The 13,900-nt window shown below is 38.3% G+C and overlaps 1 protein-coding gene across 2 annotated transcripts in view; it reads right to left on the reverse strand.

Moving 5' to 3' along the window:
- Positions 1 to 414: 414 nt before the first annotated feature.
- PDK1 (pyruvate dehydrogenase kinase 1) overlaps positions 415 to 13,900 on the reverse strand; it is a 33,526-nt gene continuing 20,040 nt past the window's right edge. Inside the window, exons 9-11 of one of the 2 annotated variants that reach the window (XM_058713926.1) lie at positions 9,906 to 10,016; positions 5,767 to 5,880; positions 415 to 3,034 (exon numbers count right to left, since the gene is read on the reverse strand). In XM_058713926.1, coding sequence (XP_058569909.1) covers positions 2,894 to 3,034; positions 5,767 to 5,880; positions 9,906 to 10,016 — 366 coding nt within the window. In that variant the 3' untranslated portion in view covers positions 415 to 2,893. The remainder of the gene's footprint in view (positions 3,035 to 5,766; positions 5,881 to 9,905; positions 10,017 to 13,900) is intronic. The other variant, XM_058713937.1, reaches the window with a different exon arrangement.

Below are 13,900 nucleotides of genomic sequence, written 5' to 3' on the forward strand. Positions count from 1 at the left end.
TAGTTCTGAATTTTCAACTGGTACAGAGGGTAATACTGGTTAAATTAAGACCTTTCCTACAGTTACTTACATTGTGAAAACTTATTCAAAGGGCACATTAATATAACCTTTCAAAAATCACACAACAGAAGATCTTCACTAATGTAGTCAGTCTTCTGTGGATGTTTGGACAATGAAAATCTAGGATAACTCAAACCATACAAATTCCACCTTTTGCTTTCTCCATTAGAATATACACATTGGAGATCAAGTTCCAAAAATCTCCTCTACTGAAGATAGTGAGACTTGGGTGTAAGCCACCTAGCCACATTTTGAACACTTATAGAACGTCAACACCTGATGATGGAAGAGATTCTAATTTAAAAGGTATATTTTGAAAACCTAAATTGACCCAATTAATTTTCAAAATAAGAGTTAATTCATGTTTCCAGTTTATTGTCACACACAAAACATTTTATAAAATAATATGGTAGACTTCCACTTAAACATCTTCATGTAAAAACTTCAGTGCAAGGAAGTGATCACTATTAAGTATGAAGACATCTAAAGCCAGCCAGTAATTTAAGTATAGGGAGGATATTTTTGCGATTCTTCCTAAAAAATGCTGGCACATTCATTAAATGCCCAGATTATAAAAATCACTTAGTATCCACTGCTTATCCTTCAGTATATTTTTATAGCTACATGGTATCACATTAAACGCTGGTGGATGAAACAGCCTAAGAATCTAAAAACTTTTCAAGGAGCACAATGATTTGAAACCATCGAGGCGAATGCTACCCCCCAAATATTTTTGTATGTAATCTTTTGTCCATTACCACATAACAAGGTAAAAAAGTTGTTATACCTTAAAAAGAAGCTAAAGGAAAACATTTCACTTTTCCTTTAATTTTGGGTGGGGGGAGAGAAAGTGTTTTGTAAGTAAAACATCAAGTTTATGTCAGTTGTACAAATGTCTTCTTTAGGAAAGAGTATTTTGATTCAAAGAATTCTAAAATATTTCATCATTACAAAAAAGGTGTAATTTAAAGCTAAAAAGTTATAACACTTTTAACTAATATAAATCATCCACTAGCATATCCTATTACTTTTCACAAAATCCATAATTAAGGTACAATAGATTAGGTAAAAGATCTCTTTTTCCAACATTTGGTCGAATTAGCTAAGAACCCCTGGGCAAACCACACACCCCAAGTCTCAGGACTATCACCTCTCAAGTGAGGATTCCAGACTAACTGCCCTATTACATCCCTTCCAGTTTACAAATGTGTATAGAATTGTTAAACTAATTTAATCCTTTTGAAAGTGAGGTGTTTTGACCCAATGTAAGTTCCCCACGTTTAAGTAGTAAAGCTGTTCTTTAAACATTTAAAATCTTACCTTAAATTTATTTTCACTATATTTCCCTGTCACCTTAAATGATGAGGTATGACTCACAAGGTCCTCTAACTTCATGGTCTCCCAGACTTGGCGGCTGACAGTGATCAGCGGGTAGAGCTCAGGCCCTGCCTCCCATTCTGTGCAACTTTGGACGACCCTCTAAGTCTCCAATCAAGGATGACACCACCAGCTCTGTAACTGTTTTAAGGCCCAACAGAGTTATCATGATATACCAAAGTACTGGTAAACTGCAAATTACTATATGAATGCAAAGAATTGTTACTAAGCCCTAGCTGGTTTTCCTGACAACAGAATCTAAACATTTCTTATAAATATATGTTCTTTGTCAATACTTGTCCATTTATGGTTCTGATCCTTTGGTTACTTGACTGTTCTCACACAGTCAATTTGTCTCCAGCTTTTAATTATGCTTTTAATTGCACCAGGCCTGAGAGTGCTGGTCTTTCCTGGAGTCTAGAAGTCTGACCTTTCAGTAAGTGAGAATCAAAACCTAAAGATCTCTGTTACTTTAGGAAATGTGGTATGGTCACTCACTTTAAAAGAGTGGTTTCCTAACTGGGCGAGGCATCAGACTCATCTGGGAAGCGTTTTAAAGATTGAGATTCCTGGGCTCCAGCCACAGACAGTCTGATTCTGTATGTCTGGAGTAGAACCCAGAAAAGCTCTCTGTCTCAAGAGTTCCCGCAGATAATCTCGATAATCTATAGTTCAATTTTGGGGACTCACTGCTTTGCCCTCAATTTCTTTTCTAGAATTTTAGCAGCTGCTAGTTTGTTTTTAGTATAAAAATTTCCCCCTGCATTAATCACAAGAAGCACATTCAGGGGAGACTGCCTACAATCTTGGCTTAGCTTCACAGGGAACTTATTACAATCCCTTGCAATGAAACTAAAAAATGATAAATCACCTTCAGAGTGAAGACAGTGCAGGTAGAGGCTGAAAAGTGGCTGCTGCTTCACTAACACGGCAACTGTTTTCTGCTTCACTTAGAGTCAGTACATCTGAAGACTGTCTTATTACAGCTGTCATCACACACTAATGAAGGATGGCACAACTCCAAAAAACAGAAGGATGGCTAACTAGCTAATCAGTATTATGAAGAAAATGTTTCTAGCAGACATGAACGAAAAGTTCTTTGAAACACACACACACACACACACACACACACACACACACACACACACAGCTTTCCATAGAAACCCAAAGACTTCCGTGCTTCTGAAGTCTACCATAAAGAGAAAAGTTGACCAAAACTACAGGTGTTTAAAAATATGCTCAATTAACTGTGAAAATATAAGTGTAAAATAGGTACGATTTCATCCTTTAGTAGTCTTGATGGACATAAATGGAATTCACTTTCCATCTATTCTACCCAAATAGTTAATTCTGAAAATAACACATGACGTATTTGGTATAATGTGGTTCTGAACATCATCCCTTCCAAATTTAATACAGAAGCCACATTTGGATTTTCCAGGTGTCCCGAACGGATCTAGGCACTGCGAAATGTTGTCATGTCTTTTGGTTCTCTGCTAGGGACGCACCAGTCATCAGCCTCGTGGTTGGTGTTGTAGTGCTTCCAGGCAGCTTTGTTATACACCGGGAGTCTTTCTATCGAGTCTGTTGACAGAGCCTGAAAGAAAGAGCAAGACTTAAAAGTCTGGCGCTTTTTTTTTTAGAATCCACTATTTGAGAAAATATACAATGGCAAAAAGGTCATTACGAATTAAACAGTACTTTATTGGATTCATATTTTACTAATCATTAACAGCATGTACGTACATTATGAAACAGTGTACATATTTGAAATGCGTTATTTACTAAGTCTATTGCGCTGCTGGGTGTGCATATTGCTTTACTGTTTTGTTTGCAGTAATTGTCCAGCCAGCCTGGAAGCTGCTGGATTGAAATTTTACACAGGGAAAGGAGATGCCTCTTATAAAAACACGACCGAGACCTTGGTTAACTGAAAAAAATCAGTGAAGTGTAAAAGCATAAAAATTGACATATGTACCTTAACATATAATTATACAATCATTTAATGAACTCTATTTCAATTATTTGTTAGAAGAAATACTATTTTTTTCAGCAGCCATCCTAAAAAGATTCTCGATAAATACAAAACTATGTCTAAGGCATCTTGGCTTTTGCTTGAAAAATTCTTGGCCTTGGGTTTGATCCTGTGTTTCTTCTCCTACCATTAGAGCCACCAATTTGTTATGGCATATGGGATTTCTGCATTGTGCATAATTCCATGTTTCCAACATACCATCACCATTAATTCACTGTTCTATTTCAGTTTCCTGTAAATCAGTGGAATCTGAGATAGACTATGTTTTTCCTGATCTTCTTCAAGTTAAGATATTTTAGCAGGAATTCAACGGTAAGCCACAGGTATTAAGATGCAGCAAATATTAAACAGGAAACCTCTTTTCGATAATGGTAAGGAAGGTCTTTGACACTGATTTTAATGATTTTATAAGATTCCTGTCTTCTATTTTTTTCCAAAGTGGAATTAAAAACCTTTCACCTATATATTCTCTTTAAATATGCCAGAACGGCCAGAACCCCTTATTCTTCTGTAGGCTAGATCAAAAATGTTACATTTGCTAATAAAAATGTTACCTTCATGTCGCCCTTTTAAAGTTACTCACAATTGAGCTGGTTTGGAAAAAAAAATTATTATCTTGGAAGAATTTAACCTTTTCAGATAAATTTAGTTTTTCCAATATACAGTCTTCAGCATTTCCTATAAAATAGGTGCCATCTAGTGGCCAGACCAAGAAACTTGAGTCACTCTATGAGGTACCAGTGGGCTGATGGGGCTCAGTACTCTCTAACCCTGTAAAATATGCTGATCTTTGCATAAACACACGGAACATCACAGGCCAGTAGGCTAACTGCTTGTGCTCCCACAAGGTGAGCTATATGCTTACCAAGAATCACCTGTGCTTGTTCCCAAATCTGTTAGGCACTTCTATCATTGTAATTACATAATGTAATCAAGTACTAAACAAGTACTGCTTAAACAAAATGCAAAACAAGGGTGGGGGCAGGTTCTTTGAAAACTAAGATGAATGCTTTGGAAAGACTCATGAAGGAAAGTCACATAAAAATTGCCATCAAATCCGAGTCAGAAGACATCTGTAAGGGACTACATATAAGTAAGAAAGGATTATGCACTTGATTGTTTCTTTGTTTAAAGAAATCAAAACAATGCATTATAAGTATAGCTTCTGCAAGAAAGACTACTGAAACTTGAATCTGCAGACTCCTATTCAAAGAAAAGACCATGGCAGTACATCAAAAAAAGATTGGTGGATCAATGTCCATTCATGTGTTTTATATTAAAATTAAACTTCTATGATATATAACTTTTTATGATTCCCCACTTCATTTTTTTTAATATGAAATTTATTGTCAAATTGATTTCCATACAACACCCAGCGCTCATCCCAACAGGTGCCCTCCTCAATGCCCATTACCCACTTTCCCCTCCCTCCCACCCCCCATCAACCCTCAGTTTATTCTCAGTTTTTAAGAGTCTCTTATGGTTTGGCTCTCTCCCTCTCTAACTTTTTTTTTTTTCCCCTTCCCCTCCCCCATGGCCTTCTGTTAAGTTTCTCAGGATCCACATAAGACTGAAAACATATGGTATCTGTCTTTCTCTGTATGACTTATTTCACTTAGCATAACACTCTCCAGTTCCATCCACGTTGCTACAAAAGGCCAGATTTCATTCTTTTTTCATTGCCAAGTCATATTCCATTGTGTATATAAACCACAATTTCTTTATCCATTCATCAGCTGATGGACATTTAGGCTATTTCCATAATTTGGTTATTGTTGAGAGTGCTGCTATAAACATTGGGGTACAAGTGCCTCTATGCATCAGCACTCCTGTATCCCTTGGGTAAATTCCTAGCAGTGCTGTTGCTGGGTCATAGGGTAGATCTATTTTTAATTTTTTGAGGAACCTCCACACTGTTTTCCAGAATGGCTGCATCAGTTTGCATTCCCACCAACAGTGCAAGAGGGTTCTCGTTTCTCCATATCCTCTCCAGCATCTATAGTCTCCTGATTTGTTCATTTTAGCCACTCTGACTAGCATGAGGTGGTATATGATTCCCCACTTCAACCTGACTTTTTTTCTAACAACCATAGTCCTGATCATTTCAGATTAGAGTGTGTCTTTTCCCATAGTCAAAGAGATCATTTGTGAATATAGATGAGATCCTACATAAAAACCACATTCTTATATTTTAATAGCAATGAGGTAAAAGAAAATTTCATTAAAGCTACATATTGGCATCTTTTCTCATAACCAAAAGAAGTATTATTAAATCAAAAAGACTATGTTATTACCTTAATGTAGATAACTGCATCTGTCCCATAACCCTCTAGAGAATATAGCTTTAGGTCTCCTTGGAAGTACTGGGCATAAAGACGTGATATGGGCAATCCATAACCAAAACCAGCCTGTTTGATGAGAAAAATGAAATTCTATTCAGAAAGCCACACAGTAAAATACTTTTCTAGTTAAAATAAATGCTTCTGAGTATCCCATGGCTATCAGAGCCTGCATGTAAGAGATCATTAATACCTAACTACTAATACTGATCAGACGGAAGCCTAGTTGGGTACTACATTAGATGACTCCCCGCTGGTCATTTAAAACTCATTCTTTTTTCTGTAGAATGACTCCTGTAGATCTAGAACAGCACATTGCTTTTCTTCGCTGCCATGCTCTACAGTATCCCAGTATTGCTTTCGGCAATATCACATAAAACATGTTCTTTCTCTTAGGAGCAAGAGTAGAAAAAGCTTTGTTGCAGCCTCAGAGATACATACATCTTTTGACTTCATACCATGAATTTCCAGCCTGTGTTCTGAACCTGGATAGATCAATAATAGGTCCACTTTCCTACTCACTGACAAGTCACTTCCCTGCTTAAAAACCTACAAAGCACATCACCGCTAACACCACGCCCTACCCACCCGCCATCCCCAACCCACTGCCTTGAGATAAAATTCAAGCTTCTAAAAAGAGCTTTCAAGACCTGATCAGACCAGGTCTCTGCCTCCCACCTTCCAGTCCAGCTGAACCAAATCTCCTGCTCTTAAGTTCCTCAAACAAATGTTAGTTTTCACTTCTGTGTCTTTGTTCATCCTGTTCCCAGTATCTGGAATGGCCTTCTTTACCTGAATAAATCCTACAGATTCTTTAATGCAAAGCAAAACATTTGGACAAATGTAAGAACAGTTTTTATCACCAAGTCAGATGTTCGATGATATTCCATGTTAACACTTCAGTTAAGAGTTTATGTGGATTCGGGAATCAGAATGCTATTAACAAATGCAGGCTCTGGCTTTACCTACCTCTACCATTTATTACTTGACTTTTCCAACCAGAGTTTCTGTTTATCCCTCCAAATCAACAACCCATTCTCCACATTACTCCTTGCCCCGGGAGGATTATATCAGTGGATCCCCCTGCCCTCTGCTTCCAGTGGGTTCAGCCCATGGGGAAGTCTGTAGGAGTTCAGGAGGAGTCAAGTCAGGATATTTATTCCTCTGCTTCCTTCCTGCTGAGTTGCTTCCCTTGGGGCTGGACCACTGAGTGTAAGCAGCTGCTCTGTTACTGTCTCTTCTTCTGGGTTCTGCCAACTTCTCCTTCTCCCTTGGATTCAGGGTGGGAACAGCTCTATGCTGCCAGCCCTGGATCCCTATACTACCCATGCCCGTAGCTCTGTAATTTGTTTGTCGATATGCCTTCCTTGCATTATAATTTGAGCTATTTTGTTCCTTGGTTGGGACCCTGACTGATGTATTAAATGGTCCCAGAAATAGCCTCTAGGAAACTGCACAAGCCATGTGGCTCAGGATCCCGTGGTACCTGATCTACTTGATCACCTGCCTCTACCTCAACCACACACAGGGACTCACAGGGCTTCGCTATAAACAGTTAACAGGGAAAGAGAACACCATGGGCCTGGTGCACCCACGACCTACATGTTTGCCAGCACCAGCCAAAGTGGACTGCCCTTTCGCTACGACCCTTCTCAGAGGCAGGCCTGAAAGGTGGGCGTGAAGTGAATCCTACCAGCGGGCAGAGCTGGGAGTTCTGCAACTACAGGGACTCACAGGCAGTGGCAAGGAAGCTGGCTGGCCGGTCAGGGACTTAGAACAAAACTGGGTAACTAATGAGAAGAAGGTCTGCAAGAGAGAAATGTGGATGGTTGTCTCTGAACAGGCTTCCACTGTGAAGATATTCTGTCCATGCAGATGCCCACCAGGAGGTGTCCACATGGAGGAAGCACTCAGTAACCAGGGAGACGAGATGGTCACACCCGTGGATGTCAAGCAGCACTTCTCCAGCTGTCCCAGTGCTGGCTTACTGGGTCTACTTACAAAGTGGCTGTGACATGAGGAGGGAAGCTCTGTAAGAGCCTAATGGTGGTCTTAGCCTTGGTAAGTCTATGTCGATGTACAGAGAAGCCTGTGCCACGCCACACCTCTTGTTTTCTTAAAAATTCACGTAAGGGGTGCCTGGGTGGCTCAGTCGGTTAAGCATCCGACTTCAGCTCAGGTCACGATCTCACGGTCAGTGAGTTCAAGCCCCGCATCGGGCTCTGGGCTGATGGCTCAGAGCCTGGAGCCTGCTTCCCATTCTGTGTCTCCCTCTCTCTTTGCCCCTCCCCCATTCATGCTCTGTCTCTCTCTGTCTCAAAAATAAATAAACGTTACAAAAAAAATTTTTTAAAAAAATTCACGTAAGTGTTGCTTCCTAAATAACAAACACTTATACGGCATTTACTACGTGCCAGGCACCATAAAGAGTAATTCTATGTATATTAACTCAATCCTCACAATAACTTGATTTTTAAAGTTAGGAAAACTACAGCATTAAAAGTTCAATAATTTTCTCAAAGCTATACAGCCAGGATAGAGTGGAGTGGGGAAGGGAATCAGACAGTTTTGATCCAGAGTCTGGACTGGTATTCTATGCCACTCTTCATAAAAATTCTACAATAGTTATTACGAAGCGGTATAGCTAAGAATCTAAGAAGATGCTCCTGTTTATTATTTGACCATGTCTGCCTGTTGGCACATGGATGCACATGTATCTCAATTTGAGAAGCACATCCCTGGAGTAATCATTTTAAAAGTATGGTAAGAACATGAACTATATTACAGTTGTAATGACAGAATCTGTGCTGTGTAACAAGTAAAACTGTTAGAATAAAGTCCTTCTAGGAACTTCTTAGAAAGAACCTAAAATAGACCCATCTGGTACTGTATGTCATCATGTTACTGCATAACCCCAATGCATATGTCAGAGAAGTTTTAAAGCCCAGAAGAACAGCTCTTCCAGAGTTACAGGTCAGAGATTTGGCAAAGTGCTTTTCTAGGGGTTAGAGGACAAGGATGGAACCAGTTCAAAAGCTGATCACATTATATCTGAAAATAGGTAGCTGAGATCAATAAAAACCACCATCACAACAAAAATAATTTGAGCCTTTTCCAGGCTGGTGATTAGATGATCAGCACTCTAGTCTTTTTTCTGAGTCTAGAATATGAGTTCTTTCTAATTATCAGTACTTGAGGAAAAAGAAACCAACACTGAAGATTAAATCAGTGTTGGCCAAATGCTAGTAAAACCGGTAATTTAGTCTTCACGTTAGACATGGTGTATCAAAACATGGTTAACCACATGAACACTACTGACACATCACTATCAAGTGAGGCAACGAAAACTGTAAAACAATACTTTGTCTTGTGCTCTTTTCTCTTAAAAAAATTTTTTTTGGGGCACCTGGGTGGCTCAGTTGGCTGAGCGTCCAATCAGCTCAGGTCATGATCTTGCGGTCTGTGAGTTCGAGCCCCATGTTGGACTTGTGCTGACAGCTCAGAGCCTGAAGCCTGCTTTGGATTCTGTCTCCTCCTCTCTCTGCCCCTCCCATGTTCATGCTCTGTCTCTCTCTGTCTCTCAATAATAAATAAACATTAAAAAAATTTTTTTTAATAAATAAAAAATTAAAAAAATTTTTTAATGTTTTAAAATTTACTTTTGAGAGAAAGAGACACAGAGTGAGCAGGGGAGGGGCAGACAGAGAGAGGGAGACACAGAATCCGAAGCAGTCTCCAGGCTCTGAGCTGTCAGCACAAGCCTGACGTTGGGCTCGAACTCACGAACTGTGAGATCATGACCTGAGCCGAAGTCAGACGCTCAACTGACCAAACCACCCAGGCGCCCCATGTCTTGTGCTCTTTTCAATCAAAAGAAGAAACCAGCCAAAGGCTGTTTAAATTTAGAGGAAAGTGTTTTTCTATTAGCTTCCTTTCTTCCTTAGGGGTACCCTACACAAGTGCTTACCTGATTTATTTGGTAATTTATTTGGTACTTATTTGATTTATTTTTTTGGCAATTCACAAAAACACACTTCATTCTTTCTTTTCTTTTCTTTTTCTTTTTTGTACTTCACTATTTCTTGATCACATACCAGGGGCACTGCTCGAGATGTCTCAACACGAGGCCGGGGTGCAGTTGAGTACATGTAGTTGAAGAGTCTGTCAATTTTCCTCAAAGGAACACCACCTCCTCGGTCACTCATCTACGGTGAGAAAGGATCATGCCCTATGACCAAGTCCCATAAACAGCAAAACACCAACACACAACTGCTGGCTGGAGAATACTGCTTTTCAAAAACGAGTACCATGCAATCCAAGTTACGAGCGTAAGCAGTTTCCTCACTGGTAGACTTCATACAACTCCTCCAGTATGGACAATTCTAACACATAACAAACTGCATCACAATACACAGTCAATGCTGTGGCTCTGTATATTTACTCAAGTCACACACAAACAGTACGGTGGGAACAGAATGGGGCATAAACTAAGTCTATCTTGGATGTAACAATAAATTTGTTAATCCTTTCTGGTGGGTGGTTTGACAATCAGATTCAAAATGCATGTACACTTTGACCCAACAGTGCTTTCCCTAGAAGCATGCAAAGTATGTATGAGGATATCCATCACAGCACTATGTAGAATAGTTAAAAGTGGATTACAATCTACAGTCCTCTGCTCTACCACCTGAGCTATCGAAGGCTCCGCTAAGTGGATTACAATCTTTTTTTTTTTTTTTAATTTTTTTTAATGTTTATTTTATTATTTTTGAGACAGAGAGAGACGGAGCATGAACGGGGGAGGGGCAGAGAGAGAGGGAGACACAGAATCGGAAGCAGGCTCCAGGCTCTGAGCCATCAGCCCAGAGCCCGACGCGGGGCTCGAACCCACGGACCGCGAGATCATGACCTGAGCCAAAGTCGGACGCTTAACCGACTGAGCCACCCAGGCTCCCCGGATTACAATCTTAATAGAGAACTATTTAAGTAAACTAATGCACATTCTAAAATAGAATACTATTGAGCCATTACATATAATGTTGAACTGTATATACTGGCATGAAAGAGGTCCACAAGACATTGTTCAGCTGCATAGAACCCCAGACAGCTTTCTGGTGAGTTTTTAAAGTACACTGGTCTTTATATTGTTCTAATGTCATTTCTCAACTCAAATCACACGGTAGGTGGAATTTAGTAATTTATTTACAGACTATTTCATTCTGTTTCCTTCATAGTTAATATGGTCTTATTTCCTATTTATAGTTTACATTCTCATCTATTACAGTTATTTTCTTTTGTCACAAAATCTAAATTGATTTTACTATCTATGACATTATACAGTTGTCATAAACAAATCTGCTTTAACATATGTGTGTATATGAATGAATGAACAAATGAATAGACAGACAGATAGATAGCGCTGAATGGTTAAAAAGTCACTAGGCTAGGGATGTCTGGCTGGCTTAGTTGGTAAAGCATCCTGACTCTTGATCTCAGGGTCGTGAGTTGGAGCCCCATGCTGGGTGCAGAGATACTTAAAAAAAGTAAAAAAAATAAAAGTAAAGACTTGGTCACAAATAAGTTTAAAAGCACGTTATTAAAAAAAAGTCAATAGGCTAGACGGCTTATAGTTGAGTTTTTATATGATCTTTAAATATCTTTACAGTATGTATATATACTACTTTCATAATAAAAGTTACATAGATATTTTAATTTTTAAAATAAAAATCTGCTTTGAAATACCATTTGATGGCTTGCCTTTGATATATCTACAATTAGAAAATTACAATATAAGGCAAAAATATATAAAGACTTTAATCAGAACCTGTATGTACACGTGCTTGAAATTGTTCTTGGCTTTGAATTCAAAGCCCAGTGATGAGATTTATTTTAGTAAGATTAATAAAGAGCTCTGAGTATTTTCTGAGATCCATCAATTTGTTAATTATTCATTCTTTAATGCTCTGCTGCACGTTTGCTGGTAACATGAATAAGAAGCGTGGGTGTTCCATAAATATTAACTAAATATATTAGAATAGATATTACGATTAAAAGGTAGACTTCAATAAATACTTCCTGGTTTTCCTTAACCTTTGGCCAGACAGATTATAGCAATCTTGTAGGAAACAAGAAGTGATTTCTAGCCAGAGGCCAGTATTAGAAAAGCAGAGAGCTGAGCATAAAGGACAGAGGTGACTTTGAGAAGTGTCATCTTATTAGAGGTGAAGGGGGTAAATTAAGCCATAGGAATGTAGTTAAAAACTGAGAAAGGTAACCCCTTTTTGTTTTGCAGCCAAAAACATAATAAACTGGAACCAGCAGATTTTTAAAGTGGTCAAAAGAGTTTCCAAGAGAATTGTACCAAATGGTATTACACCAGAATATTTGAGTTCTGTGGAAAAAGGGAAGGAGGGATTAATAGTAGAGAAGGACAGACGGTTGGTCAGTACATATTTAAGAATGGAAGACTGACAACAAATATATTGAGAAAGATGTGAAAATTAAAAATTTTCTGATTAAGATAATTTGAAGAAAAAAAATCTAGAATCATGGGAACAAACCTACATAAAGGAAATATCAAGAGATTATGAAAGAGATCATGGTGTAGAGTAACATCAACAAAAAGGCTTAGAAAGAGAAGTCTGGCAATTATGTTTAAAGTTTTCTCTTTAGTGTGTGAAATCACCACATCTCAATGTCATCTAACCAAGAGTTACTATCCCTAACTTCCTGTTTCCAATAACACTGGCCTCCCTGGGCTAATTCAGGTGAATTTCAGGTCCAAGGGAAATGAACCACTATTAACTTGATGACAGCTCTAAAGGAAAGAGATTTATTAACCCTAAACTCACCCAGAGCTCCTGAAGTTTCTTACTCAAGAGCTTATCAATGTCAAGTTTGTAAAATCACCAACAGGGTATGAACCAAGACATTTACACTTTAATTTAAAAGATGTGGCTGTAACATTTATGTTATTTACTGAATACAGCATAAACATCAAATCTGAAAGAGCAGCTCCATTCGAATGCTGGAAAAAAACAATTGTCTCAGGATTCTTAGCAGAGGAGAAAAAAGGTGAAAAATGTCAAAAATTTGAATAAGCTAAAAGAATGGGATAAAGACTATATAGGGGCACCTGGGGGGCTCACTCAGGAACCCGCCTCTTAATTTTGGCTCAGTTCATGAGACTGAGTCACACACCGGCCTCTGCAATGACAGCACAGAGCCTGCCTGGGATTCTCTCTCTCTCTCTGCCCCTCCCCTGCTCGCTCTCTCTCTCTCTCTCTCTCAAAATAAATAAATAAACATTTAAAAAAAAAAGACTACATAAAAACTCAACTTTAAGCCATCCTGTTGACTTTTTAATACATACCATTCAGCATTATTTTTCTCTCTACATATCTGTATAAATATGTTAAAAGCAGACCTTGAGCCTGAAAATCTAGTATTAGTGATAGGGATGAAAACTCTACTGAAGAAAATTAAAGCAAGCATTTAATAGGAGTAGAGATAACAGGAGCAGGTGCAGTCAAGTGACTATGCCTGATATGGGTAGAGTTTTTAGAGACCTCTAGAACAGTCTGTTCAAGACCCTTATGAGCCTTTCTTTTTTTTCTTTTTAAACAAGTTTATTGAAATAATTCACATGCCATAAAATTCACCTATGTAAAATGTAAAAGCTGAATGGTTTTTAATACAGTCACAGATATGTACAACCATCACCACAAATTTTAGATTATTTTCATTACTTCAAAAAGAAATCCTGGACTCTTTTACTGATCATACTCCTAAAACACTAGTCTATTTCTTGTCTTTATACATTTGCCCACTTTGGACATTTCACATATATAGAATTGTATGTGTTTTTTGTGATTGGTTTTTTTACTTAGTGTCATCTTTCCAGTGTTGTAGCAGCCATGTTGTAGCAGATACCAATACTTCATTCCTTTTATGGCCCAATAATATTCCATTATGTGGCTACATCACATTTTGTTGATCTGTTTTTTAGTTGATGGACATCTGGGCCATTTCCAGTTTTTGGCTATTATGAATAATGCTGCTATGAACCTTCTTGTATAAGTTTTAGCTT

Source organism: Neofelis nebulosa, chromosome 2 (genome assembly GCF_028018385.1).
Source record: "Neofelis nebulosa isolate mNeoNeb1 chromosome 2, mNeoNeb1.pri, whole genome shotgun sequence".
Lineage (NCBI taxonomy): Eukaryota > Metazoa > Chordata > Mammalia > Carnivora > Felidae > Neofelis > Neofelis nebulosa.